This window comes from Ranitomeya imitator, chromosome 2 (genome assembly GCF_032444005.1).
Source record: "Ranitomeya imitator isolate aRanImi1 chromosome 2, aRanImi1.pri, whole genome shotgun sequence".
NCBI classification, from domain to species: Eukaryota; Metazoa; Chordata; class Amphibia; order Anura; family Dendrobatidae; genus Ranitomeya; species Ranitomeya imitator.
This window is the reverse complement of record NC_091283.1, coordinates 470,214,225-470,239,762: the sequence shown is the minus strand read 5'-3', so window position 1 is coordinate 470,239,762 and position 25,538 is coordinate 470,214,225. Positions and strand designations below refer to the sequence as shown.

The 25,538-nt window shown below is 37.7% G+C and overlaps 2 protein-coding genes and 1 long non-coding RNA gene across 7 annotated transcripts in view; 2 read left to right on the top strand and 1 right to left on the bottom strand.

The window, feature by feature from the left end:
* R3HDML (R3H domain containing like) overlaps positions 1-11,258 on the top strand; it is a 51,102-nt gene extending 39,844 nt beyond the window's left edge. Inside the window, exons 4-5 of the mRNA XM_069751256.1 lie at positions 3,308-3,423; positions 6,498-11,258. Coding sequence (XP_069607357.1) covers positions 3,308-3,423; positions 6,498-6,630 — 249 coding nt within the window. The 3' untranslated portion in view covers positions 6,631-11,258. The remainder of the gene's footprint in view (positions 1-3,307; positions 3,424-6,497) is intronic.
* The window catches only part of LOC138664508 (uncharacterized), a 156,082-nt gene that overhangs the window by 39,832 nt on the left and 90,712 nt on the right, over positions 1-25,538 (bottom strand). For 2 of the 5 annotated variants that reach the window (XR_011318355.1, XR_011318354.1), the window contains one exon: positions 21,579-21,682. The exons of the other annotated variants lie outside the window; for them this stretch is intronic. This is a non-coding gene — a long non-coding RNA (uncharacterized lncRNA). The remainder of the gene's footprint in view (positions 1-21,578; positions 21,683-25,538) is intronic. 5 annotated transcript variants of the gene reach the window in all.
* The window catches only part of HNF4A (hepatocyte nuclear factor 4 alpha), a 201,907-nt gene continuing 192,120 nt past the window's right edge, over positions 15,752-25,538 (top strand). Inside the window, exon 1 of the mRNA XM_069751255.1 lies at positions 15,752-15,928. Within this exon, the coding sequence (XP_069607356.1) occupies positions 15,880-15,928 (49 nt within the window). The 5' untranslated portion in view covers positions 15,752-15,879. The remainder of the gene's footprint in view (positions 15,929-25,538) is intronic.

The following is a 25,538-nucleotide window of genomic DNA, read 5'->3' as shown; positions in this document are numbered from 1 at the left end:
CAAGGCAAAGTCCCCATGGCTCAAGAACACACCACCGCAAAGACACAGCATCACAGCAACAATGGCCACCATACAGCACCAATACCAAGTGAAAGGATCGGAAAAAAAACTCACCTTCTACAGGGTCTCAGTCTATGACTTTCCTTCAGGAAGTTCTGGTCACCATCTTTTAAAGATGACACAATGAAGTAGTCTACTACATAGTATACTAAGTTATTGTATCTGTCTAAAAAGAGGGATGCTGCCATATTGAGGTCAAATGAAGCCTAATGTGGCATGTTTTAGATTCAGTTTGCCTACTTAAAGTCAATGACATCCTGACAGGGAATTTCGATTGTGAGCCCCATCGGGGACAGCGATGATAATGTGTGAAAACTGTAAAGCGCTGTGGAATATGTTAGCGCTATATTAAAATAAAGATTATTATTATAAAATAAAATTAAAGATGAATGGTTCAATCATGGACATGTATGAATTGACATTTTTTGGGGAATAAGATAGAAGCCCAAAACTGAGTCAAGAATGAGGTAACTTGGCAGTCTTAAACTAGCTTTACTTTGAAGCAAGGTGGCTCAATATCATAACAGGCTTTATCTTTAGCATTCAGTTATCACTACTTATTACTAATTTCAATTTCCCTGTCAGTGGAAGGTTCCTAGCCACACAATTTGAGCTATTTTTGTGTTGAGGTTGGCTTCTCGCCCTTTTGAAGGTCATCGAGACCCACCAGTTTTGAAAACAGCTAATTTTTCAGCAATCCTCGCCTTGAACCTAAAAAAGAATAGAAAACATTTGCTTTGGCTTCTGAAAATAAATCGTCTTGTAGGATTTATAAAACTTGTATTATTTTAAAGCTGTTTTTTCTTCCTTCAGATATTATAACATCAAGTAAAAAATAAACCATTACAACAATTTTTTTGCCAAAGAGCAGGAATATGAAATCATCAAGTGCAGATCTTGACGCACAAGTCTTGATCCTAGTTTCTGTGGTCGGTTTCATATAAACATATCTATTGCAGTGTTTTTGTTGGACCTAGACCTCCAGCCCGCAGCTGGGTCTTCTGCCTCTTAGCCCTTGATTAACAACTTTCCTTCTCCAGACCTGCTCTTGAAACTGAACTTCTGCTCAAGGACGACAAATCGACAATTAGTCTCTGTGGACTCGTTAACGTCAATGGAGATCAAGTTTTGTTTAATTTGGGTTTTATGTAGGAAACCAACCGCAATGGTTATAATCTGAGTGATGGATATCTGCTCATTTCACATCCAGAAGTATTTGAAGGAAAAATATGACATTGAGTTTGGAAAATAGAGTTTAGTCCACACCCTCAGCCTACTATATGCCATTTATAATACAGGTGTTAGCACCAGTTCAGGGTTGTGACTACTTTTTCCACACCTCATGTTAATAGGCTTTAGGGAAAGTTGGTATAAAAAGAAATGGGCTAAGGAAAGGGAAAGCAATATATGCAGAGGAATAAAAATTAACAAAGGTAAAATTAGAATAATCCCTAGCATAACCTGGACTATAGTCAATTTTGTAAAGTTTCTTGCTGATACATTATCCATTGGGCTGTACCACCCAATGCAATGGGTGCTAATAACATACTGTAGGTCTAGAGGATAAAACAACACACACCAAATGGCTCCCCTGAACTCATCAGGCCAACAAGTCCAACAGAATGGGTCATTTTAAAAGTAATTTCAGCTCTGGCCCAGTAATTTTCACTTGAGTTTGTTAACACATTGCTCACCCAAATCTACACAGGTCTATACAGCCACTGCATTTGAATTGGTTTGTAAACAAGCATGTTCACACGTTATAGAAAAATTCTGCACAGATTTTTGCTGAATGAAGGAAGTAGCACCCCACTTATTCCAGTGGATTTTACATGGAAAAGTAGGTGGATAATCCACAATGAATGAGGCTAATCCTTACATACACGCCAGATCTATAGCAAATCATACTGTAACATCTGTGACGGAAGAATGAAAATGATCCACAGATTGCTGCCACAGATACTGTAGTCAACACATGGGAAACATGCCCTAACCTACTTTGTGTTTGATTTAGAGTTCAAGTGGGCCAGTGATGAGCACAGCTATGTTATAGCTAGGGCACAAAGGGAACGTGCCCACTTTGAAAAACAAGGGAATCTCCATATCCAGACTGATTGTTGTGATTTACTCTAACCCCGAAATAACTAGTTATACATATAGGAAGTCTATACACTGCTTTGCTCTTGGTTCCCTTACTTCTTCTGAAACTGTGAATTCTAAAAGTAAGAGCTGGATCCAAGAAGTATCATTTCTCCTTGTGGAGAATGACATGATAAGCATGTCGAGGTGAGGAGACTTAAAGCCGCAATGCTCCTCTGGGAAATATGCGAAAAGTGTCTTCAAAGAAGAACTCTCGTGCCACCTATTGGAAGTAGCAATCCTAACAGTCAATGTCGACCCTTTAACGAGCCATGTCACATGACTTAGGATAATAGCCAAACCAGAATCTCAATTTGCAGACACCGTGTTTCGGGGTACTGCCCCTCGTCAGTGCAAAATGGAGATCTGGTGTGGCTGATTGAGAGGCGTCTGACCGGGATCCAAAAGTAAGAGCTATAATCCTATTCAGCTGAGAAGAGTCACCACATTGACTTGTCTCCATAGCTCCCATAGATTTCAGTGAAGAGGACATCCTCCTCGGTGTATACATATGTGTATGCATGTGCTCTTTGTATACATGTTTGTGCGTGTATGTATGTGCTCTGTGCATACATGTGTGTGTTATGTGTATATACATATGTGTGTATAACATGCAGTGTGTGTAACATACGGTGGTTGTGTGACATGCTGCGTGTGTATGTAGTATCCATACACAGTCGAGAGTTCATAGGTAGAAACATGTCAACAATTGCCCAACGAATGAGCAAAATGATTCTCATTCAACAGGCGATTGGATTGTTTATTCCAGAAAAAAAATCATTGTTCTCGGCAGCACATCGCCCGCTGCAAACTGCAGACGTGCTGCTGATAACATGCTGCTGTATAGGGACGGTGAGTGTTTCACTGCCCGTAAACGGAGCCATGACTCTATGTGTGTGCAGCTTGTCAAACTTGCTTCCAAAAAGTTGTTAAAGGATACTGCTATGAGGGAAAGTAAAATAGTCACCGCTTTGATACACAGAGCCTTCTATTGGCTCTAGTTTTTCATCTTTGGGCCCGATGTGTATTTTACCATAAAAATATATGAATTTATTAAAGAATTCTCATAGGTTTATTTTCAAAATTATTAAAGCGTCCTGTTTTGCAGATGGTGTGGGCATCATCCAATAAAATAGGCTGCGCCATCAACACTTGCAATAACATCAACGTGTGGGGAAGTACGTGGAGACAAGCTGTCCTTCTGGTGTGCAATTATTCCATAAAGTAAGTGAAAATGTGTCTTTTTTCCATTTCATCTGAAGAAAATAAGAAGCTCACATGAACTAATCATAACAGGGCTATGTTAACCCTGGTACACGAGGGGTTTGTTAACAAGGCCCCTTTTATTCATTTCTGCTACCTAGACTTTTCGGTGAGGATTCAGAAATGGTACAAGCAGGCTTCCAGAGTTTCACACTGAAAGGGGTATTCTCATGTTTGGAAGTAATCCCTTATCCGTGGTGGTTTAACCATTAGGATCCCACTGACCCTGAAAATCAGGGCTCTGAAGACTCCCATGTGAATGAGGCTGTGGTCGATCATGCGCACTGCCTCTCCATTCATTTTTAATAGGACTGCTGAAGATAGCGGAGCCCTGCACTCAGCTGATCCCTGGTACTCCCGTAAGAATGAATGGAGCGGCAGTGCGGAACCCCGACCACAGCTACATTCAGATGGAGCTCTTCACAGCCCCGTTCTTTGAGTCAGTGGGGGTTCTAATGGTTGAACCCCCAGTGATAGGGAAGTTTCCCCCTATCCTATGGATAAATGATTACTTCCAAGCATGAGAATACCCCTTGTAGGGTTTTCTATTCACTCAGCTGGGGTTGAAGTAGGCACCAGAAGCGGTTTCATTATAAATGACCAGGCTGGTTTATTAAAACCTCATAAACCGCTCAGCAGAACCAATCAAAAAGACAGCCTTTTCTGGAACAGAGCAAAAACAGAAAGAAAATGGTCTCTACAGTGGTGTGGGTTCGCCTGCTAAGATTAGTGTCCAGCACCTGAGTCCTTCAGCAAACACAAGCAATACTGGAGGTCTACACTTCTCCACACACAGACCCTGAATGAGACACTTGCTCTCCTTTTTATCTGCCATGTCACGCCCTCAGAGTGGGGATATCTTAGCAGCCAGACCCACCCATCTCTTTAGCCTGGCCCTGATAGGCCCTATTAACTCTCTCAGCACTGTATGTGCTGGAGCCTGCTTTCCCATGCTTAAATAACAGAGGCTACCAACCTCAATGATACATATCTCCAATCAAGGACCTGTTTGGCAGTCAACTTACACCCTTTAATGAGTTATTTCTAACAGTAGGTGTTAACGTGCTTATCGGTGGGGGTCCAACTGCTGGGACCCCCACGACTCCCAAGAACAGGGTTTCTAAAGTACCCCTTTGGAACAGAGTGTCTGATTGTTTATAGGACTACTAGAGAAGGCCAAGTACAGCACTCTGCTTTCTTTGACAATGCCCTGAATAATTAGTCAATGAATGGCCATAGATCCATTCTGACAAGGCATTTCAGACACATTGTTTCGATGAGTGGCGGTCCTAGCGGTCAGTCTCCGACTGATGAGCAAGTTATAAGATTGATTGATAGCTTGCAATATTGTGAATAACCCTTAGTTATGAAAAGTCTTCACATTTATATTATTGCTCATAAGGCACAATATTGAAGAAGTCGCATTCTTGCACATAAGGATGGTATTATAGTAGTTATATTATTGTTCATAGAAGGCAGTAATATAGTAGTTATATTATTGTTCATAGAAGGCAGTGTTATAGTAGTTATAGTTTTGCACATAAACACAGTATTATAGCAGTTATATTGCTCTACATAGAGAGCAGTATTGTAGCGGTTATATTCTTGTACTTAGGGGGCAGTATTATAGTAGTTATATTCTTGTACTTAGGAGCCAGCATTATAGTAGTTATATTCTTGTACATGGGGGACAGTATTATAGAAGTCATATTCTTGTTCATAGGGGCAATAATATAGTAGTTATATTCTTGTACATGGGGGCAGTATTATAGTAGATATATTCTTGTACATTAGGGCAGTAGTATAGCAGTTATATTCTTGTACATAGGGGCAGTATTATAGTAGATATATTCTTGTACATAGAATACAGTATTATCGTAGTTATATTCTTGTACATAGGGGCAGTATTATAGTAGTTATATTCCTGTACATATGGACAGTATTATAATACTTAAATTTTTGTACATAGGGGGCAGTACTACAGTAGTTATATTCTTGTGCATAGAGGGCAGTGTTGTAGTAGTTATATTCTTGTATATAAGATGCAGTGTTATGGTAGTTATATTTTACATAGGGACAGTATTGTAGTTATATTCTTGTACATAGGGGCAGTATTGTAGTTATAGTCTTGTTGATAGAGGGCAGTATTATAGTTGTTACATTCTTATATATAAGGGTGCAGTATTATAGAAGTTATATTCTAGTACTTATTGCAGTATTTCAGTAGGTATGTTCTTGTACTTAGGGGGCAGTGTTATAGTAGTTATATTCTTATACATAGGCAGCATTATAGTAGCTATATTCTTGTGCATAAGGGGCAGTGTTATGGTAGCTATATTTTAGATAGGAGGCAGCATTATAGTAGTTATATTCTTGTTCATAGAAGCAGTATTATAGTAGTTATATTCTTGCATATAGGGGGCAGCAGTATTATACTTATATTCTTGTACATAGGGACAATATTATAGTAGTTATATTCTTGTGCACAGAGGAGAGTATTGTAGTAGTTATATTCTTGTACATAAGGGGCAGTGTTATGGTAGTTATTATATTTTAGATAGGAGGCAGTATTATAGTAGTTATATTCTTGTTCATAGAAGCAGTATTATAGTAGTTATATTCTTGTACATAGAGGGCAATATTATAGTAGTTATATTCTTGTACATGGGGCAGTATTATAGTAGTTATATTCTTGTACATAGGGGGCACTATTATAGTAGATGTATTCTTGTATATAGAGGCAGTATTATAGAAGTTATATTCTAATACGCAGGGGACAGTATTATGGTAGTTATATTCCAAATAGGGGCCAGTGTTATAGTAATTATATTCTTGTACATAGGGACAATATTATAGTAGTTATATTTTTGTGTAGTATTATTGTACATAAGAGCACTATTATAGTAAGTAGCTATATTCTTATGCATAATAGACAGCTTTATAGTAGGTTTTTTTCAAGGTCACCTCTCTTAACAAAAGCAATCTTCTTAATAGATCACATTTTTACCAATAATACCTTTGTTTTCTCTTTCTAGGGGTAATTGGATAGGAGAAGCTCCTTACAAATTGGGAAGACCATGCTCGGCCTGTCCCCCAAGCTATGGAGGCATGTGCAGCAACAACATGTGCTTTTCTGGTGTTAAGTCCAATAAGCTTAGCTGGTTTTAGGTTTATGCTGGCAGAAGGTCCATAGCTGTTCCTTTATTCAATGATGAATGTCTTATATTTGATTAGAGGAGGAAAAGTTGTTTGGTGTTGCCCTACAGATGGCCAGACATGTCTTTACTACAAGCATAGTAATTTGTCTGAGCTGTGTCAAAAGATGAAATGGGTTCATGTTATACCCATCATCTTGACCTTGCACAGGACCTTATTATTATAATTACTCAATGATAAGCTTTTAGATTGCTGCTGGCAACACTGTGATGTCATTTGTAACCATGTAAAAGCACAGAACTGTTCCCATACGGAAAAGCCCAGTGTCTATATACAATATTAACTTTTTTAATAGGACACTAAACTTAAAGAAAACTGAAAGTTTCCAAAGAGAGGGAATTCATGGTAATTGTCCCTTTAAGTTTTTTTGTTGCATGTCCTATCAATATGATTGTTTTAGTCTTAAACGGCACCACTTTTGCCTATGGCCATGTCTGGTACTGCAAACAATGCAGTTTATTAATTATGTGACATCAACATATTCTCCAGTGTAGAGAAGTATAGAAGGATTGCTATTATTCTCATCAGTTACTGTCCCCAATGGAATTCTAAATTCTCTATAAACTCAATTTTGGTGTGGGGGAACAGAGTACCTGGAGTGAACCCATGCAAATACATGGAGAACCTCAAATTTCATGCGCAGAACACAATAGTGGTTCTAGTTTAGTAGAAAAAGACAGACCTCTTTCCTGATCCTAAACAGACCCCTTATTTAAACCAATCCATTGTTTACAGGTGTTTTCTTTAATTAACATAATTTTTAGCTATGGTGCTTAAAGGGGAGTTCTACCTAAATAAATTCACTGATGGCCATATATTTTTATGTTTTACAACTTTTCAGAAAGGATGAATTAAGGTGGCATTTGCCTTTAAAAGCTTACATTATTTCATGGATTTTCAGTGTGGGGCTTGTGTTTGTACTTTCATCTTGTAGGTTGTGGTTTAGGTGGTTCTGAACCTGGGTGGATCATGGATTGTACAAGAGCGTTGATGTAAACTACAGTAACTAACAATGATGTCACTAGGGCTATTCAATTCGACGTCCCTGGTCCATTATAAATGAGTTGGTTATGTTATCCATGATGTCACTGGTACTGAGCAGATTGATTGGCTCTATTGTAATTATTATTGGCGTTACTGCCTTCTTATAAATGTTTTATCGTCAGTGATGTCACCCTGACATGTAAATCAATAGGTTGTATTGGTAGTGATGTCACTTTGTTATAGACCTTTTGGTCGCATAGTCATTGATGGTACGGCCTTGTAAGCTGATTGATAATATCATCAGTAATGTCAGCTCATCCATGTACATCGACTGGTTGTTTCAGTCACCGGCTTGTATCGTCAGTGATGTCACTGCTTCTAATAATTCTATTCATTGTATCATTGGTGATCTCACTTTTTTCATGCACGTTAACCATTTGTATGGTCTTGTGATCACTGCCTGTTAAATTGAGTGGTTGTAAGGTTAGTTATGTTCATGCTTCAATGTAAAACAATTGGTAGTGTTGTTAGTAATGTCAGAGACATAGCTAGAGAGGGTATTAAAGGGATTGTTTTAGGCTTTAAAGGGTATATCTGGGACAGAACAAAAAAAGTGCCTAAACACTAACAGGCAGGTAGTTGCCCAGGGCCGTTCTGCGGACACATACATCACGTCAACAGAGCGGCAGTTTCTTTTCCTGTTGTGTCATGCTGATTGACAGCAAGCTCCCCTCTGTCTAATTGGGGAAATCCGGCTGTCAATCAGCATGACAGCAGTAATCCCGCCCTTTCAAAAGGAAGAGAAACTGCTGCTCTGTTGACAGGGAGTAGTTGAATTTCCAGCAGGAGCAGTCAATGACCAGCATCGGGTACAACAGGCATGCTGTTGCCTCTGTTAGCAACTGCCTGTTAGTGCTTAACCACATTTTTTTTAAATGGTTAAAATCCCCTTTGATTGATGGCCTATCCTTATGCAACACTCGCCATAAGGATAGGCCATTAATGCGACACTCGAAACCACCCCAATTAGCTGTTCCTGGTGTAGTCGGTGGTGGACGGAACTGCAGAGTTACGGATCTGCACAGCACAGCTCCATCAACCGTATACTGGCCTTTTGATTCAAATAGGTGGCGGATGTGCAGTATCCGGCCACAGCCAGTATACAGTTGGCAGAGCTGTGCAACTTGGCAACTGAGCAGTTTCAGTTGGCGCCAACACTGGCCACACCTGAACGTCGAGGGTGCCAGAAGTCACACCCCCCACCAGACATTGATTGCTTCTCCTAAGGATAGGCCATCAATGTTAAAGTCCTGAACAACCCTTTAAGGTAGCAGTTGTACCTAAGATCTGCAATATGAAAGCTGCTAAAGTAATCACCACCAGTATTAAAAATGGCCCTATTAAAGATTTTCCACCAGGGCTCGGAATCTTATACATTTGCGTGATTTAACTTTTTCTATGGAAATCAACTAGCTGAAGTGTCAGTGATGTCACTGCTTCCGTGTAAACTGATTGGCTGCTTTTTTTCAGCCCAAGTTTAACATTCTGAAGCGTGTCCACATATGACCATTTTTGGCATTGACTCACCATTCATAAAGCTGTGAATTTCTGATTTTTTTTATACTATTATTCACATATGATATTAAAGCACTTATATGTTTAACTTATATGTCAGCTACCCTATTCCCAAGCAGTATACTAGAGTTCAGCCTAGCTGTAGTTAAAATGCTATTAGTTGTTATTACTGAGATGTAACTTCCTTTCTGATATCGTACACACCCAGTTATTTTATTGATCATTTACACTATTTTAGATGTTTTGTTGCTTTTTTATGTGTAATGACTTGTCTTTCAATGATAAACAATGATTAGTGATGAGCAAATATACTCGTTACCCGAGATTTCCCGAGCACGCTCGGGTGTCCTCCGAGTATTTATTAGTGCTCAGAGATTTCTTTTTTTTCGCCGTAGCTGGATGATTTACAGCTACTAGCCAGCTTGATTACATGTGGGGATTTCCTAGCAACCAGGCAACCCCCACATGCCTAATAGCTGTAAATCATTCAGCTGAGGCGATGAAAACTAAATCTCCGAGCACTAAAAAATACTCGGAGGACACCGAGCGTGCTCGGGAAATCTCAAGTAACGAGTATACTCGCTCATCACTAACAATGATCAACTAGTAGGTGATATGTAAATAAAGCACACTGCTAAAGGGGGGTCCCTATTCCAGAATCATAGCTGTTGTAGATAACGTCAGGATTTATGTGTTTATATAGACTAGAAACTGTATGAATATAGCTGAAATTGGGAAATTAAAGTGTAACCACACCTCTATGTATATAGATAAGCATACTTTTGCAACCATATTCTTTATTAGCAGAATATTAGTGGAAATATGTGGCAGATCAAGGAAGTAACACATGGCTGCAGGATCAAACTACACACAGTAGTTTCTAATCCATAACCAAGAAGATATAAAGGGCTGCATAGCAGCTAAATGATAGATTCCTAATAAAAAAAAAAGTATACAGAAAAGTTTCAAATAGTCTATTATTTTTACAGCGATATATATGAAAAGGAGTGTAACTTCAGAATCTGACTACACAGGGCTTGTTTGTAGTCTGTTTCCATGGAGACACATAGATCTGTATAAAAGCTGTAGACACATCACTGTTGGAGATTTGAAAAGAACATTTTTTTTAGAAGTTGTTTCTGGTTTTTAATTGAAATGCATTGGACCAATGTAAAAAAAGTTGCTGATGTAAGTCATGTATAAGATAATTATTTCCAGAAAACGTAGAAACTTAAACGGATTTCATGAGTTGAGGAGAATATGGCTGCTTTCTTTTGATAACAGCACCACTGTTGTGAAGTGGTTTTTGTCTCTTATTGCAGCTAAGTTGCTTTCACCAAAATGAAAAAAACAACAAACTGCTAAACCAGACACAACCACTGCACAAAGTGGCGCTGTTTCTAGAAGAAAGTAGTCACGTTCTACTCATCTCATTCAACCCTATTGTTCTAATCTTGAAAATTTTTAAGAAATATGCCAAGATCCAAGAAGATCCGTGCCTGACAATAAAGCACAAATGCCACTATTGGCTGATGTGCCGTTTACAGTTGTTTGTGTATATACTATTTCTTCTGTCTATGAATCTTGTGAAATATAGTATTGTATGTCTTAATAAAAAAATAACAGGACGGACTAATATATTCCTTCCTCTTTAAAAAAAAGAAAAAAAAAACAATGTAAAGACGTATGTTTTATTTATTTATTGAATATTTTTTAAGGAAAAGTACAGTGCTCCATTGACAACTTGTATAATGCAAATACTACAAATGTTACACATCATTTAAAATCATTCTTTTATGTATCATATGGCGCAAAACAAAAGAACACAAAGATCTGTATACAATTAAATGTCAATGCATGAATAATAATAATATTAAAAAATATGTTTTTTTGTTGATATAGCACCAACATATTCTACAGCACTTTACAATTCATTAAATAATACAAACAGAACAATTTTAACACCTTAACCCCCACGGAGGTATATTCGGTTTTGCGTTTTCGTTTTTCGCTCCTCTTCTTCCCAGAGTCATAACTTTTTTACTTTTCCATCAATATGGCCACATTACTGCTTGTTTTTTGTGGGACGAGTTGTACTTTTGAACAACACCATTGGTTTTAACATATTGTGTACTGGAGAATGGGAAAAAATTCCAAGTGCAGTGAAATTGCAAAATAAAGTGCAATCCCACAGTTGTTTTTTGTTTTGCTTTTTACTGTGTTCACTAATTGCTAAAACTGACCTGCCAATAAGATTCTCCAGGTCATTACGAGTTCATAGAGACCAAACATGGCTAGGTTCTTTTTTATTTAAGTGGTGAAAACAAATTCCAAACTTCGTTTAAAAAAAGTGCCATTTTCTGATACCTGTAGCGTCTCCATTTTTCGTGATCTCGGGTTGGATGAGGACTTATTTTTTGTGTGCCAAGCTGACGTTTTTAATTATACCATTTTGGTAAAGATAGAATCTTTTGATCGCCCATTATTGCATTTTAATGCAATGTTGCGGTGACCAAAAAAACGTAATTCTGGTGTTTTGACTTTTTTCTCGCTACGTCGTTCAAAACAGCTGACATGTGCCGGGAAAGATGTGGGCTCACTGCCAGAGCCCACATCAAAGGGAGGCTGTCCTACATCGGCGTACTACTACACCCGATGTCGGAAAGGGGGTTAAAAAGGGATAGATACAGGTGCGTCTCACAAAATTAGAATATCATCAAAAAACTGAATTTATTTCAGTTCTTCAATACAAGAAGTGAAACTTATATATTATTAAGAGTCATTACGACCAGAGTGATCTATTTGATGTGTTTATTTCTGTTAATGTTGATGATTATGGCTTACAGCCAATGAAAACCCAAAAGTCATTTTCTCAGTAAATTAGATCAATTAACAAAAAACACCTGCAAAGGCTAGTTAAGCGTTTAAAAAGGTCCCTTAGTCTGTTTCATTAGGCTCCACAATCATGGAGAAGACTGCTGGCTAGACAAATGTCCAGGAGGCAGTCATTGACACACTTCACAAGGAGGGTAAGCCACAAAAGGTCATTGATAAAGAAGCTGTCTGTTCACAGAGTGCTGTATCCAAGCATATTAATGGAAAGTTGAGTGGAAGGAAAAAGTGTGGTAGAAAAAAGTGCACAAGCAGCCAGGATAACCACAGCCTGGAAAGAATTGTTAAGAAAAGGCCATTCAAAAATTTGGGGAGATTCACAAGGAGTGGTCTGCTGCTGGAGTCATTGCTTCAAGAGCCACCATACACAGACGTATCCAGGACATGGGCTACAAGTGTCGCATTCCTTATACACTTACAGAAAACCCCCTTGGAAGAAGTATCACACAAAAAGCGCGTCGGGGCTCTGCACTGTATTGCCAGGTAACATGCCTCTACTCAGCCTATTGCACTAGAGACACTATATTTATATATATTGCCATTTGCACATGCACATCTGATTTACCTATTGCCCCAATAGGAACCTATGATTTATTTGTTTGTTTAGGGATATGTGGCCATTATGCCTGTTTTTTTATATTATCCTCTGTCCAAATATTATTTTTTGACTTTCATGCTAATATTTGAATTTTTGTTGGACAGTTATATACCTCTATATTAGGGTATGTGCACACGTTGCGGATTCGTGTGCGTATTTTACAGCGCAGATCCTGAAAAATCCGCAGGTAAAACACCCTGCATTTTACCTGCGGATTTACCGAGTTTTTTATGCGGATTTCACATGCGTTTTCAAACCTGCGGATTCCAATTATAGAACAGGTGTAAAACACTGCGGAATCCGCACAAAGAATTGACATTGACATGCTGCGGAAAATAAACTGCAGCGTTTCCGTGCGACATTTTCTGCAGCATGTGTACTGCGGATTTGGTTTTTCATAGGTTTACATGGTACTGTACACCGCATGGAAAACTGCTGCAAATCCACAGCGTCAAATCCGCCGCGGATCCACAGCCAAATCCACAACGTGTGCACAGACCCTTAAAGGGACACTGTCACCTGGATTTGGAGGGAACAATCTTCAGCCATGGAGGCAGGGTTTTTGGGGTTTTTGATTCACCCTTTCCTTACCCGCTGGCTGCATGCTGGCTGCAATATTGGATTGAAGTTCATTCTCAGTCCTCCATAGTACACGCCTGCGCAAGGAAAGATTGCACTGTGCAGGCATGTACTACGGAGGACATAGAATGAACTTCAATCTAATATTGCAGCCAGCATGCAGCCAGTGGGTAAGGAAAGGGTGAATCAAACACCCAAAAACCCCGCCTCCATGGCTGAAGATTGTTCCCTCCAAATTCAGGTGACAATGTCCCTTTAATAATACCAATTGCATATGGTCCTAATAGGCTAAATTTATTTATTTTTTGGCATTTATTTTGTGAATTTAGATCAACTGATCTTATTATTGTTGTAGTGTTCTCTATGCACATATATGTATAGTGTTTGACTATGGTCTAGAACTCTCACATGTCAGTGGAAGTTTATAAAAGAACTTTTTGGAACTAATCCATATATATACCTTTAACTTTACAATGGTACCTATTGATTTTTATAAAGTTCTTTTTCCACCTGATGTTTGAATTTCTACAAAATGAGTGATAGAGAACTAGAATTATACTATTTCTTTACTTGGTAGGTCTTGGATATTTGCCTATATTTTGACATTGATCTCACAGGCATAGGTTTGTTTTCTGAGCAGTTTATTTTGTAATTGTATCTCCCCTGAGTAATATTTTTATGTAAAGTTTTTAACTTTTGATCTCAACAAAATCAATTTATTTTACTTGGCATAAGCTGCCTGAAATTTTATATGATATTTGCCCTTTGATGGAAGTGCCTTTGAATTAGGCCTGTAAATAGGTGAATAAAAAGGTGAGGAGTTGACTCACTCTTTGCATTGTGTGTCTGTGTGTGCCAAACTAAGCATGGAGAACAGAAATAGGAGAAGAGAACTGTCTGAGGACTTGAGAACATAGCACCATGGATATGAAATTACTTGTATTAAAAGGTAACTTCAAATCTCAGAGGGACAAAAGAGTCTGGGAGTATAAACTTATGACAACTTTCGACACACTCAGTGGAAGAATGAATGTGTTACATGGATTTATGTCTTTTTACATCAATTAAGGAATTTGCTTCTCAGACCTTATGGGGGCATCACAACACAGAACCAGACCCCAATCAGAGGACAATAAAACTTTCACACTCCTTATCTATGAACAACTGTTCCAATATTTATGGCCTCAACTGTTTATCCCTCTCCCATAATGATAGTTCTGCCTCACGTCACTTGTCTTATCTATTGCATTATTTCTGTGGTGTGGTGTGAATAAATATGTGATTCTTTAGATTCTTTATGCCTGATGAAGAGACCTGAGTAGTCTCAGAAGCTTGCAATTTGTTACCATCTTTTCAGTTAGCCATTAAAAGGTATCAACCACTGAGGACTCTCAATTCTAAATATTTTTCTATCTACTGGCTAACACAGTACAAAGATATATATATATCTTTCCTGTATTACACATAACTTAATTTATGGACATCCATGGTTTGATTTCTTTGCCGGTATGGATTGGATTTTGTTGTTATCGATATCTGGTGAGAATTTCATGTCAATAGCACCTTTAGCAAGATACATTTACTTAGAATATTGGTGGCTTGTTCAATATGTATTTCACTTGCTATAGGTAGATAAATAAAAATATATATTTTTTTAAATATTACTTGATGAGTGCAAGTTCTCTTGGACACCAACTCTTTTTGTCCAGTTGAATATAGCAAGAAAAAAATAGGTAGCCCTCCAGTTGATTGTGCAAAAAGCACAAGCATGAGAAAGGTTCTGTGAGGGAACTGAAACATCAGTCCCTCATTTTTGTACAATTTGGAGTGTTGCCTTCATTTTTTCTTGCTAGATAGACAGATGGATAGATATGATGTCACCCTGCATTCAACAAGTCTTGCTATAAGATTTGCTGGGATTGCCAATGGAAGCCAGTGTAAACATGGCTACTTTAGGTTGAATCAAACCTTTTTGTTAGCTTTACCTTTTTTCATTGAGTTGATAAATCCATAAAACAAAGTCGCAAAATAATATAGATAGATGGATAGATAAAAGCCTCCAGGCCTCGTGCCTAGATGTGCTTAGTACCTCTACATGCCCGATGCCACACTCCTACAAGTATAATTATATAAAAGTTAGATGCGTTATTTTTTTAATAGAAGTACATGTCATTTACTTATAAAATAAATCTTAAAATAATAATGTAATTAATAATTAGAAAGTTCAATAATTAAACGTACATTTGTCTGTTATTTATAATTTCCGGACTACGCATTTCCTATGTATTGAGGAGAGGTGGGACGAGGCGCAGTAACCAGCGATGTTTGAGTTTCTGGCTTTACGGTTGCTATAACTACAACAACCTTGTAGGTTGGTCACCATAAGAAGCTGGTTACTGTTTAACATGTCTTTCTACATTAGTCCTGATTATGAGAATCAATATGATAACAGCACGACACACACACTACCGTGCCTTGTTTTACAACACCTCGCCTCGCAGCGCTCACTTGGTTGGACCTGTTTCGCCATTTCAGCTGTTAACTATTTTCTAAACTGGAGAACGCTATAAGACATGGTCAATGTCAACACTGAGATCAACGCCACCATGGAATTGACATACGGTAAGAGGGGAAGCTTTATATAATTCATCATGTCTGTATTTGAATTGAGTAATTTTTATGTTTTTATTTTATTTTGGGCTTTTCTGTCACATAAAAATGATGTTGGATCAAAATGTCTCATAAGAGACAAACATGAGAATTACAATCGCATGTGACTTGTATTTAAAGTGCATTATTGTTTTTGTATTTTTCACATTTTGAATTTCCAAAACATTTTTTGTGTTCAAATTTCTTGATAAAACGTGAACAAAACAGACTTTGATCTTAAGCCTCACACTTTCCTTTCCGAGCCAACAAAGAAATACATCTTTCTGTACCAGTCTTGACTTGTATTGTTAAGATTACTGTACTTGTTTTTTATTACGTATACCCCTCCTCACATGTAAAGCACCATGGAATAAATGGTGCTATAATAATAAATAATAATAATAATTTTATTGTATATTATCCCACTATGGCTACGTTCACATTTGCGTTGTGCGCAGCTGCATCGGCGAAGCAACGCACAACGCAAATAAAAACGCGCAAAAACGCTGCATTTTGCGACGCATGCGTCATTTTTTGCTGAAATTTGGACGCAAGAAAAATGCAACTTGTTGCGTTTTCTTGGTCCGACGCTTGCGGCAAAAAAGACGCATGCGTCGTATAACGCAACAAACAAAAACGCATGCGTCCCCCATGTTAAATATAGGGGCGCATGACGCATGCGTCGCCGCTGCGTCGCCCGACGCAAACCCGACGCAAACTAGCATAACGCTAGTGTGAACGTAGCCTATCTTACACTTCTGAGATTATTGATGTTTCGGGTTGTCTTTTCAGATTTATGTCTCTTTTTTTGTATTTTTTTTGTTATTTTCTTTAATATTATGTAAACTTTACGTAAATTACCCTGATATTTATTTTTAGAAATAAGTCTTAATTAAACCTATTTCTATATTTTATAATTAGTAGTGTAGCTTTTTTAAGTTGATTACAATTTTTTAAAGTCTTATGACTTACATGAGTGTCCCTTAGATAGAATTATTATATTATACCGCTGTAATTTATAATATCTTTCAAAATCTTAGGCTTTTTTTTACTAACTATAACGCCTACTAAACAAGAAGACATGGCTTTTTTTCACATAGTCAATATCCGTCAACAATAGGGAAGTATCGAACAGAGGAAGTACACACCTTAATGTAAAAAAAGATCCAAAGCAAATAAAATTCTGTGGTTAGCAAACAGATCTTTATAGAAAGTTAAGTGTCAGGGACGTGAATGAATTATTACCTTATTCTAAAATCAACAAGACACTTGGTAAAAGCAGATTACTGAAAGACAGGATTGAAAATGTAGTGACTGCCTAGGATTAATGTTTATTATTTCTATAATGATCAAATAATAAATGTTTGTTTGGAATATTAAAATTGTAATATAATTCCGTTATTATTATTTTTTTGGTATTTTAATTTTATTGTATGTATACACACATGGTAAAAAATTGTTGTACCCCTCGTTTAATGACAGAAAACCCCACAATGGTCACAGAAATAGCTTGAATCTGACAAAAGTAATAATAATTAAAAGATCTATGAAAATGAACAAATGAAAGTCAGACATTGCTTTTCCACCATTCTTCCACAGAATAAAAAAAAAAATAAAACTCATGAAATAGGCCTGGACACAAATGGTACCCTTAACTTAATATTTTGCTGCACAACCTTTTGAGGCAATCACTGCAATCAAACGATTCCAGTAACTGTCAGTGAGACTTCTGCACCTCTCGACAGGTGTTTTGGCCCACTCCTAAAGAGCAAACTGCTCCAGTTATGTCTCGTTTGACGGTTGCCTTTTCCAGACGGCATGTCTCAGCTCTTTCCAAAGATGCTCAATAGGATTTAAGTCAGGGCTAATAGAAGGCCACTTCAGAATAGTCCAATGTTTTCCTCTTAGCCATTCTTGGGTGTTTTTAGCTGTGTGTTTTGGGTCATTATCCTGTTGCAAGAACCATGACACCAAGCTTTCTGACACTGGTCAGCAAATTTCTCTCTAGAATCCCTTGATAGTCTTGAGATGTTATTGTACCCTGCACAGATTCTAGACACCAAGTGCCAGATGCAGCAAAGCAGCCCCAGAACATAGTAGAACCTCCTCCATGGTTCACAGTAGGGACAGTGTTATTTTCTTGATATGCTTCATTTTTCCGTCTGTGAACACAGAGCTGATGTTTCTTGCCAAAAAGCTCCATTTTTGTCTCATCTGTCCATAGGACATTCTCCCAGAAGCTTTGTGGCTTGTCAACATGTAGTTTGGCAAATTCCAGTCTGGCTTTTTTATGATTTTTTTCAGCAATATTGTCCTCCATGGTCATCTCCCATGAAGTGCACATTGGGTCATACAACAACAACAGATGGTGCAATCTGACACTGATGTTCCTTGAGCTTGATGTTCACCTTTTGGCTCCATAGAAGTTTTTTCTGGGCTCTTTTGTTACCATTTGTATTATCCGTCTCTTTGATTTGTCATCAATTTTCCTCCTTCAGCCACGTCTAGGGAGGTTGGCTACAGTCCCATGGATCTTAGATTTCTGAATAATATGTGCAACTGTAGTCACAGGAAGATCAAGCTACTTGGAGATGGTCTTATAACTTTTAACTTTAACATGTTTGTCTATCATTTTCTTTCTAATCTCCTGAGACAATTTTTTCTTTCGCTTCCTCTGGTCCATGTTGAGTGTGATACACACCATGTCACCAAACAGCACAGTGAGTATCTGTAGCCCTATATACAGGCCCATTCACTGATTCCAAGATTGTAGACACCTGTGATGCTGATTAGTGGACACACCTTGATTTAACATGTCCCTTTTGTCACATTATTTTCAGGGGTACTATCATTTCTGTCTATCATTTTTTTTTTTATTCTGTGGAGGCATTGTTGAAAAACAATGTCTGACTTTCATTTGTTCATTTTCATAGATCTTTTATTTATTATTACTTTTGTCAGATTGAAGTTATTTCTGTGACCATTGTGGGTTTTTCTATCATTAAACGAGGGGTATGAACAATTTTGACCACGTGTATATATACAGTTGTGTGAAAAAGTGTTTACTCCTTCTGATTCCCTATTCTTTTGCATTTTTGTCACACATAAATTGTTTCAGATCACCAAACAAATTTAAATATTAGACAAAGATTACACTATTAAACACAAAATGCAGTTTTTAAAGGGAGGTCTTTATTATTAGTAAGAGAAAAAGAAATCCAAATTTTCAGGGCCCTGTGAGAAAAAGTGATTGATCCCCCCCCCCCCTTAAAACATAATTTACCTATGGTTTATCACATCGCTTGGGAAGCTGAGTTCAAATTCCCTAGCCACATGCAGGCCTCATTACTGCCACACCTGTTCTCAATCAAGAAATCACTTAAATAGGACATGCCTGACAAAGTGAAGTAGACCAAAAGATCTTTAAAGCTAGATATCATTCTACGTTCCAAAGAAATTCTGTAACAAATGAGAAACAAAGTAATTGAGATCTATCAGTCTGGAAAAGGTAGAGTCATTTATCACGCTTGATGATCCCCAAGACTTTTGGGAGAATACTCTGTGGACTGACGAGACACAAGTTTTTGTAAGGTATACAGTTACGTCCATATATATTTGGACTGAGACAACATTTTTCTAATTTTGGTTATAGACATTATTTACCACAATGAATTTTAAACAAAACAATTCAGATGCAGTTGAACTTCAGACTAAAAATGAAAGCTTAAAGTTGGATGAAGGGTTTAGGAGTTTCAGCTCCTTAACATGTGCCACCCTGTTTTTAAAGGGACCAAAGTAATTGGACAATTGTCTCCAAGGCTATTTCATGGAGAGGTGTGGGCAATCCCTTTGTTCTGTCATTCTCAATTTAGCAGATAAAAGGCCTGGAGTTGATTTTGAGGTGTGGTGCTTGCATTTGGAAGGTTTTGCTGTGAAGTATATATGTGGTCAAAGGAGCTCTCCATGCAGGTGAAACAAGCCATCCTTAAGCTGCGAAAACAGAAAAAACCATCCGAGAAATTGCTACAATATTAGGAGTGGCAAAATCTACAGTTTGATACATCCTGAGAAAGAAAGAAAGCGCTGGTGAACTCATCAATGCAAAAAGACCTGGGCGCCCACGGAAGACAACAGTGGTGGATGATCGCAGAATAATCTCCATGGTGAAGAGAAACCCCTTCACAACAGCCAACCAAGTGAACAACACTCTCATAACTGTATGTCTCATTACATCTGGCATATAAGTAATACAGCATTTCAGAAAAGGAACATGAGACCAAGAGTAAAATATGGTGGTGGTCGTGCAATGGTCTGGAGCTGTTTTGCTGCTTCAGGACCTTGGTAAATGCTGTGGTAAATGGAACCATGAATTCTGCTATCTCCCAAAAAATCCTGAAAGAGAATGTCTGACCATCTGTTTGTGACCTCAAGCTGAGGCACACTTGGGATATGCAGGCCGACAATGATCCAAAACACACCAGCAAGTCCACCTCTGAATGACTTAAGAAAAGCAAAATTAAGACTTTGGAGTGGCCTAGTCAAAGTCCTGACTTTATTCCGATCAAGATGCTGTAGCATGACCTTAAAAAGGCAGTTTATACTCGGAAACCCTCAAATGTGGATGAATTAGAACAATTCTGCAAAGATGAGTGGGCCCAAATTGATCCAGAATGTTGTAAAAGACTCACTGCCAGTTATCACAAACGCTTCATTGCAGATGTTGCTGGGTGGTCCAACCAGTTATTAGGTTTAGGGGGCAATCATTTTTTCACACAGGACCCTGTAGGTTTGAATTTGTTTCCCTTAATAATAAAAAGCTTCATTTAAAAACTGCATTTTGTGTTTACTTGTGTTATCTTTGTCTAATATTTAAATTTGTTTGGCGATCTGAAACATTTAAGCGTGACAAACATGGAAAAGAATAGGAAATCAGGAAGGGGCAAATACTTTTTCACACAGCTGTATGTATACACACACAATAAGATAAAAATAACAATAATATATATTTTTATAGTAAAAAAATGAATGAAACTATATACTGCATATATAGTTTGATTCATTACTTTAAAAAATATGTACGGTAATTTAATATTTTCATATGATAGAATATCATATATTTCACATACATTTCTGAGTTTACATTTTTTTATTCTGCTGAAGTACAACTAAAGGGTAAATTAAAAATTCTAAACATTTAGAAATATAACCAGGTTCAATAACAATAAGAAGAAGAATTAAATTAACACAAAAATCGTTAAATTTCTCTTCAAACTCTTTGTCTTTGTTCAAATCCGCTGTTTTTCCACAATGTCAGACCTTAGCAGTACAGTATTGCGCTGTACTAGTGTATCTATTTTATTTTATATGGTTGCTAATTGTTCATCATGGTCCAGTGCAGAGGTCAAGTTCAAAGTGAAAGGAAACTTGTGGGAAGAAAAAGCATTTTTAACAGGTGACACAAGAAATAGTAACATTTTTATCTTTGTCAGTATTGATGAAAAAATGATCACATTAATACTAATATTCCATAAAAAATGATCACCCCATATGGAGATACAATCTGAGAGATAAATACAAAACTGCTATTGTGCATGCCAGAGGCAAGTCTTAATTTTTTTTTTACCTTGGTCTGTTTAGCCCACCAGAATGCCAGACGTTCATATTGTGGGCTCTAGCAGAAGATAACCCAAATCTCCAATGACTTTCGGGCCAGCAGGTCTACAGCAACTACCAATAAATACGAATATGAACGTTAAACTGTGGTTTAAGCTAATTGGTAATCTTATGGTTAGTTATTCCAGGGGCGGACACAGACAGAAGAGGGCTCCTGTGCAAGAACAATATATGGGCTCTATGCAACCCACAAACTCACCATAATGGTCAATTCCACCTGCTTTGGACTCAATAGGGCACCCCTTTACATCTTGGACCTCTGTACAGCTGCATAGGTTGCACTTATGTTCGCACTTGGGTTATGGGAAAAGTTTTGGTATCATTTTGTTTCCATTTGTTGTTGGTGTAGCGCCAGTGAAGAGTTTATGATGCCCCTCGGTGGTAAGAGAGCATTTATAGAAGACTTATCCGCTAGGTTGCCATGTCTTCTGGTATGAAGCCATGTTATTTTGGATCCTGAGTATATTGTATATATTATATATATATGTTATATTCTCACTATTTCTCAAGATCATCACTTTGGATTATGAAAATTACTAAGAAGCCCCTTCCACTCCTTTTCACTCTTACTGGTCGTAATAAATGACTTTGCTGCATTCAGTTACAGCTGTAACATCTTCTGTAAATATATTTTACAAGTAGAATGGTTTCACGTGACAGTTTTGTTCTTTATTACATTGCTTGGAAATACCCGGAGATTTTTGTTTAAAGTAATATATGGGGCGTTACTAGATAAGGGCACAGGAGATGTAAATGCCATCTGTACATTAGAGAAGACATGTCAGTTAAGAAAAAAAACAAAAAAGATGGCCTAGGTCTAGTATCAAGAGAAAAAAACAATGAATTACAAAAAAGACCTAAAAAATATTCTTCAATTATGACAATAATTAAAATATAGGACTAGAAACCACACATAACAAACAACCAATGGCAGGGAACACAAAAATAGGGTCAGATAGTCGTTAAATACAGATAATCACTAATAAGGAAAGGGCTAGGGAAGATAGAAGTGCCTCGCCCTACTGGAATCCCTTCCTTGCAGCGGAGGTTGGCACCCTGGGTTACGATATGGCGCCCCCGCTCAACATAGACTGACCATAAAAACCCTAAAAGGTATCCCTACAAAAGCCACCACCCAAAACACCCCACAAAAAACAAAATAAATAAATACACTTGTGTGCTGTTGCTGCTAATGGCTGTCAATACAAAATGACGCTAGTAAGCCTTGTTGAATTCCATCTGAGGAAATGCATTAACTATGAGTGAAATCAAATCTGGAAGGATGATTGATTTAGAAGGATGTATATATTAAACAATAAATAATACTCTCTTTTTAATATCATTATTTATAAATACAGCAGTGAATAGTCATAGAAAATGATTGGTGTCTCCGTCATTGGCAGATTGTCTGAGACAGTAGAGGAAAATATTGTCACTTCAACAGGAGACACATCTTATATGATACGGTAAAATAAATAAAGAATATCATCACCTGTTCAAAGATCATACCTTATATTGGTAGCCTGAGTAATGTGCACTCATCATGGTAAAATTACCGAAACCTCAGATGCTTAGTCATCAAGACAATTATCGGCATCACCGCCAGAATCATATGGGCATCATCGCCAGAATAGAACCATTATTATGGTGTTCCAATGGTTGCATACACATGATGACATATACATTGATAGTGGTGAGGTTACCAAAAACTCAGATGCTTTGGCACCATCAAAAATTGACATCATCGCCAGAATCATGTAGTCATCATCGCCAGAATAAAGACATTATTACCATATTCAATAATTATATGTAAGTGATGGCATCACCGCCAGAGATATGTGGGCATCATAGCCAGAGATATAATGATCCGTTAATATAGATAGATGATGGCATCACCGCCAGAAAAGTCATTCATTCATATATATGAGGGCATAATCACCAAGCAATAGCATATGAATGAAATTAGTAAGGAGGTCATATAGCAATGTCCATGGCTAAAATGGTGCAACACAGACATAATGGCAGGCAGCCAGTTCAACAGCACAAGTGTGTGGTTACGGTACACTTATCTTAGGGTCCAACCTGATATGTATTTTGTATAAATATTGCTCTGAGCATGCTTCAGCAATTAACTAATGTATCCCTTTGGGATGACAACTAATTATAGGAATGTTGTTCTTTTGATCTACAACTATAGGAGATTCTTCAGTTTACCCCTATACTGGACCTTTTTCTTGCATAATAGCACCTTAGGCTAATATCTTCTATTACGCTTTAGGGCGCGCTATATATATTTAACCCCTTCATGACCCAGCCTATTTTGACCTTAAAGACCTTGCCGTTTTTTGCAATTCTGACCAGTGTCCCTTTATGAGGTAATAACTCAGGAACGCTTCAACGGATCCTAGCGGTTCTGAGATTGTTTTTTCGTGACATATTGGGCTTCATGTTAGTGGTAAATTTAGGTCAATAAATTCTGCGTTTATTTGTGATAAAAACGGAAATTTGGCGAAAATTTTGAAAATTTTGCAATTTTCACATTTTGAATTTTTATTCTGTTAAACCAGAGAGATATGTGACACAAAATAGTTAATAAATAACATTTCCCACATGTTTACTTTACATCAGTACAATTTTGGAAACAAAATTTTTTTTTGTTAGGAAGTTATAAGGGTTAAAATTTGACCAGCGATTTGTCATTTTTACAACAAAATTTACAAAACCATTTTTTTTAGGGACCACCTCACATTTGAAGTCAGTTTGAGGGGTCTATATGGCTGAAAATACCCAAAAGTGACACCATTCTAAAAACTGCACCCCTCAAGGTACTCAAAACCACATTCAAGAAGTTTATTAACCCTTCAGGTGCTTCACAGCAGCAGAAGCAACATGGAAGGAAAAAATGAACATTTAACTTTTTAGTCACAAAAATTATCTTTTAGCAACAATTTTTTTATTTTCCCAATGGTAAAAGGAGAAACTGAACCACAAAAGTTGTTATCCAATTTGTCCTGAGTACGCTGATACCTCATATGTGGGGGTAAACCACTGTTTGGGCGCACGGCAGGGCTTGGAAGGGAAGGAGCGCCATTTGACTTTTTGAATCAAAAATTGGCTCCACTCTTTAGCGGACACCATGTCACGTTTGGAAAGCCCCCGTGTGCCTAAAAATTGGAGCTCCCCCACAAGTGATCCCATTTTGGAAAATAGACATCCCAAGGAACTTATCTAGATGCATAGTGAGCACTTTGAACCCCCAGGTGCTTCACAAATTGATCCGTAAAAATGAAAAAGTACTTTTTTTTCACAAAAAAATTCTTTTAGCCTCAATTTTTTCATTTTCACATGGGCAACAGGATAAAATGGATCCTAAAATGTGTTGGGCAATTTCTCCTGAGTACACCAATACCTCACATGTGGGGGTAAACCACTATTTGGGCACATGGTAAGGCTCGGAAGGGAAGGAGCGCCATTTGACTTTTTGAATGAAAAATTATTTCCATCGTTAGCGGACACCATGTCGCGTTTGGATAGCTCCTGTGTGCCTAAACATTGGCACTCCCCCACAAGTGACCCCATTTTGGAAACTAGACCCCCCAAGGAACTTATTTAGATGCCTAGTGAGCACTTTAAACCCTCAGGTGCTTCACAAATTGATCTGTAAAAATGAAAAAGTACTTTTTTTTCACAAAAAAATTATTTTCGCCTCAATTTTTTCATTTTCACATGGGCAGTAGGATAAAATGGATCATAAAATTTGTTGGGCAATTTCTCCCGAGTACGCCAATACCTCATATGTGGGGGTAAACCACTGTTTGGGCACTCGGCAGGGCTCGGAAGGGAAGGCGCGCCATTTGACTTTTTGAATGGAAAATTAGCTCCAATTGTTAGCGGACACCATGTCGCGTTT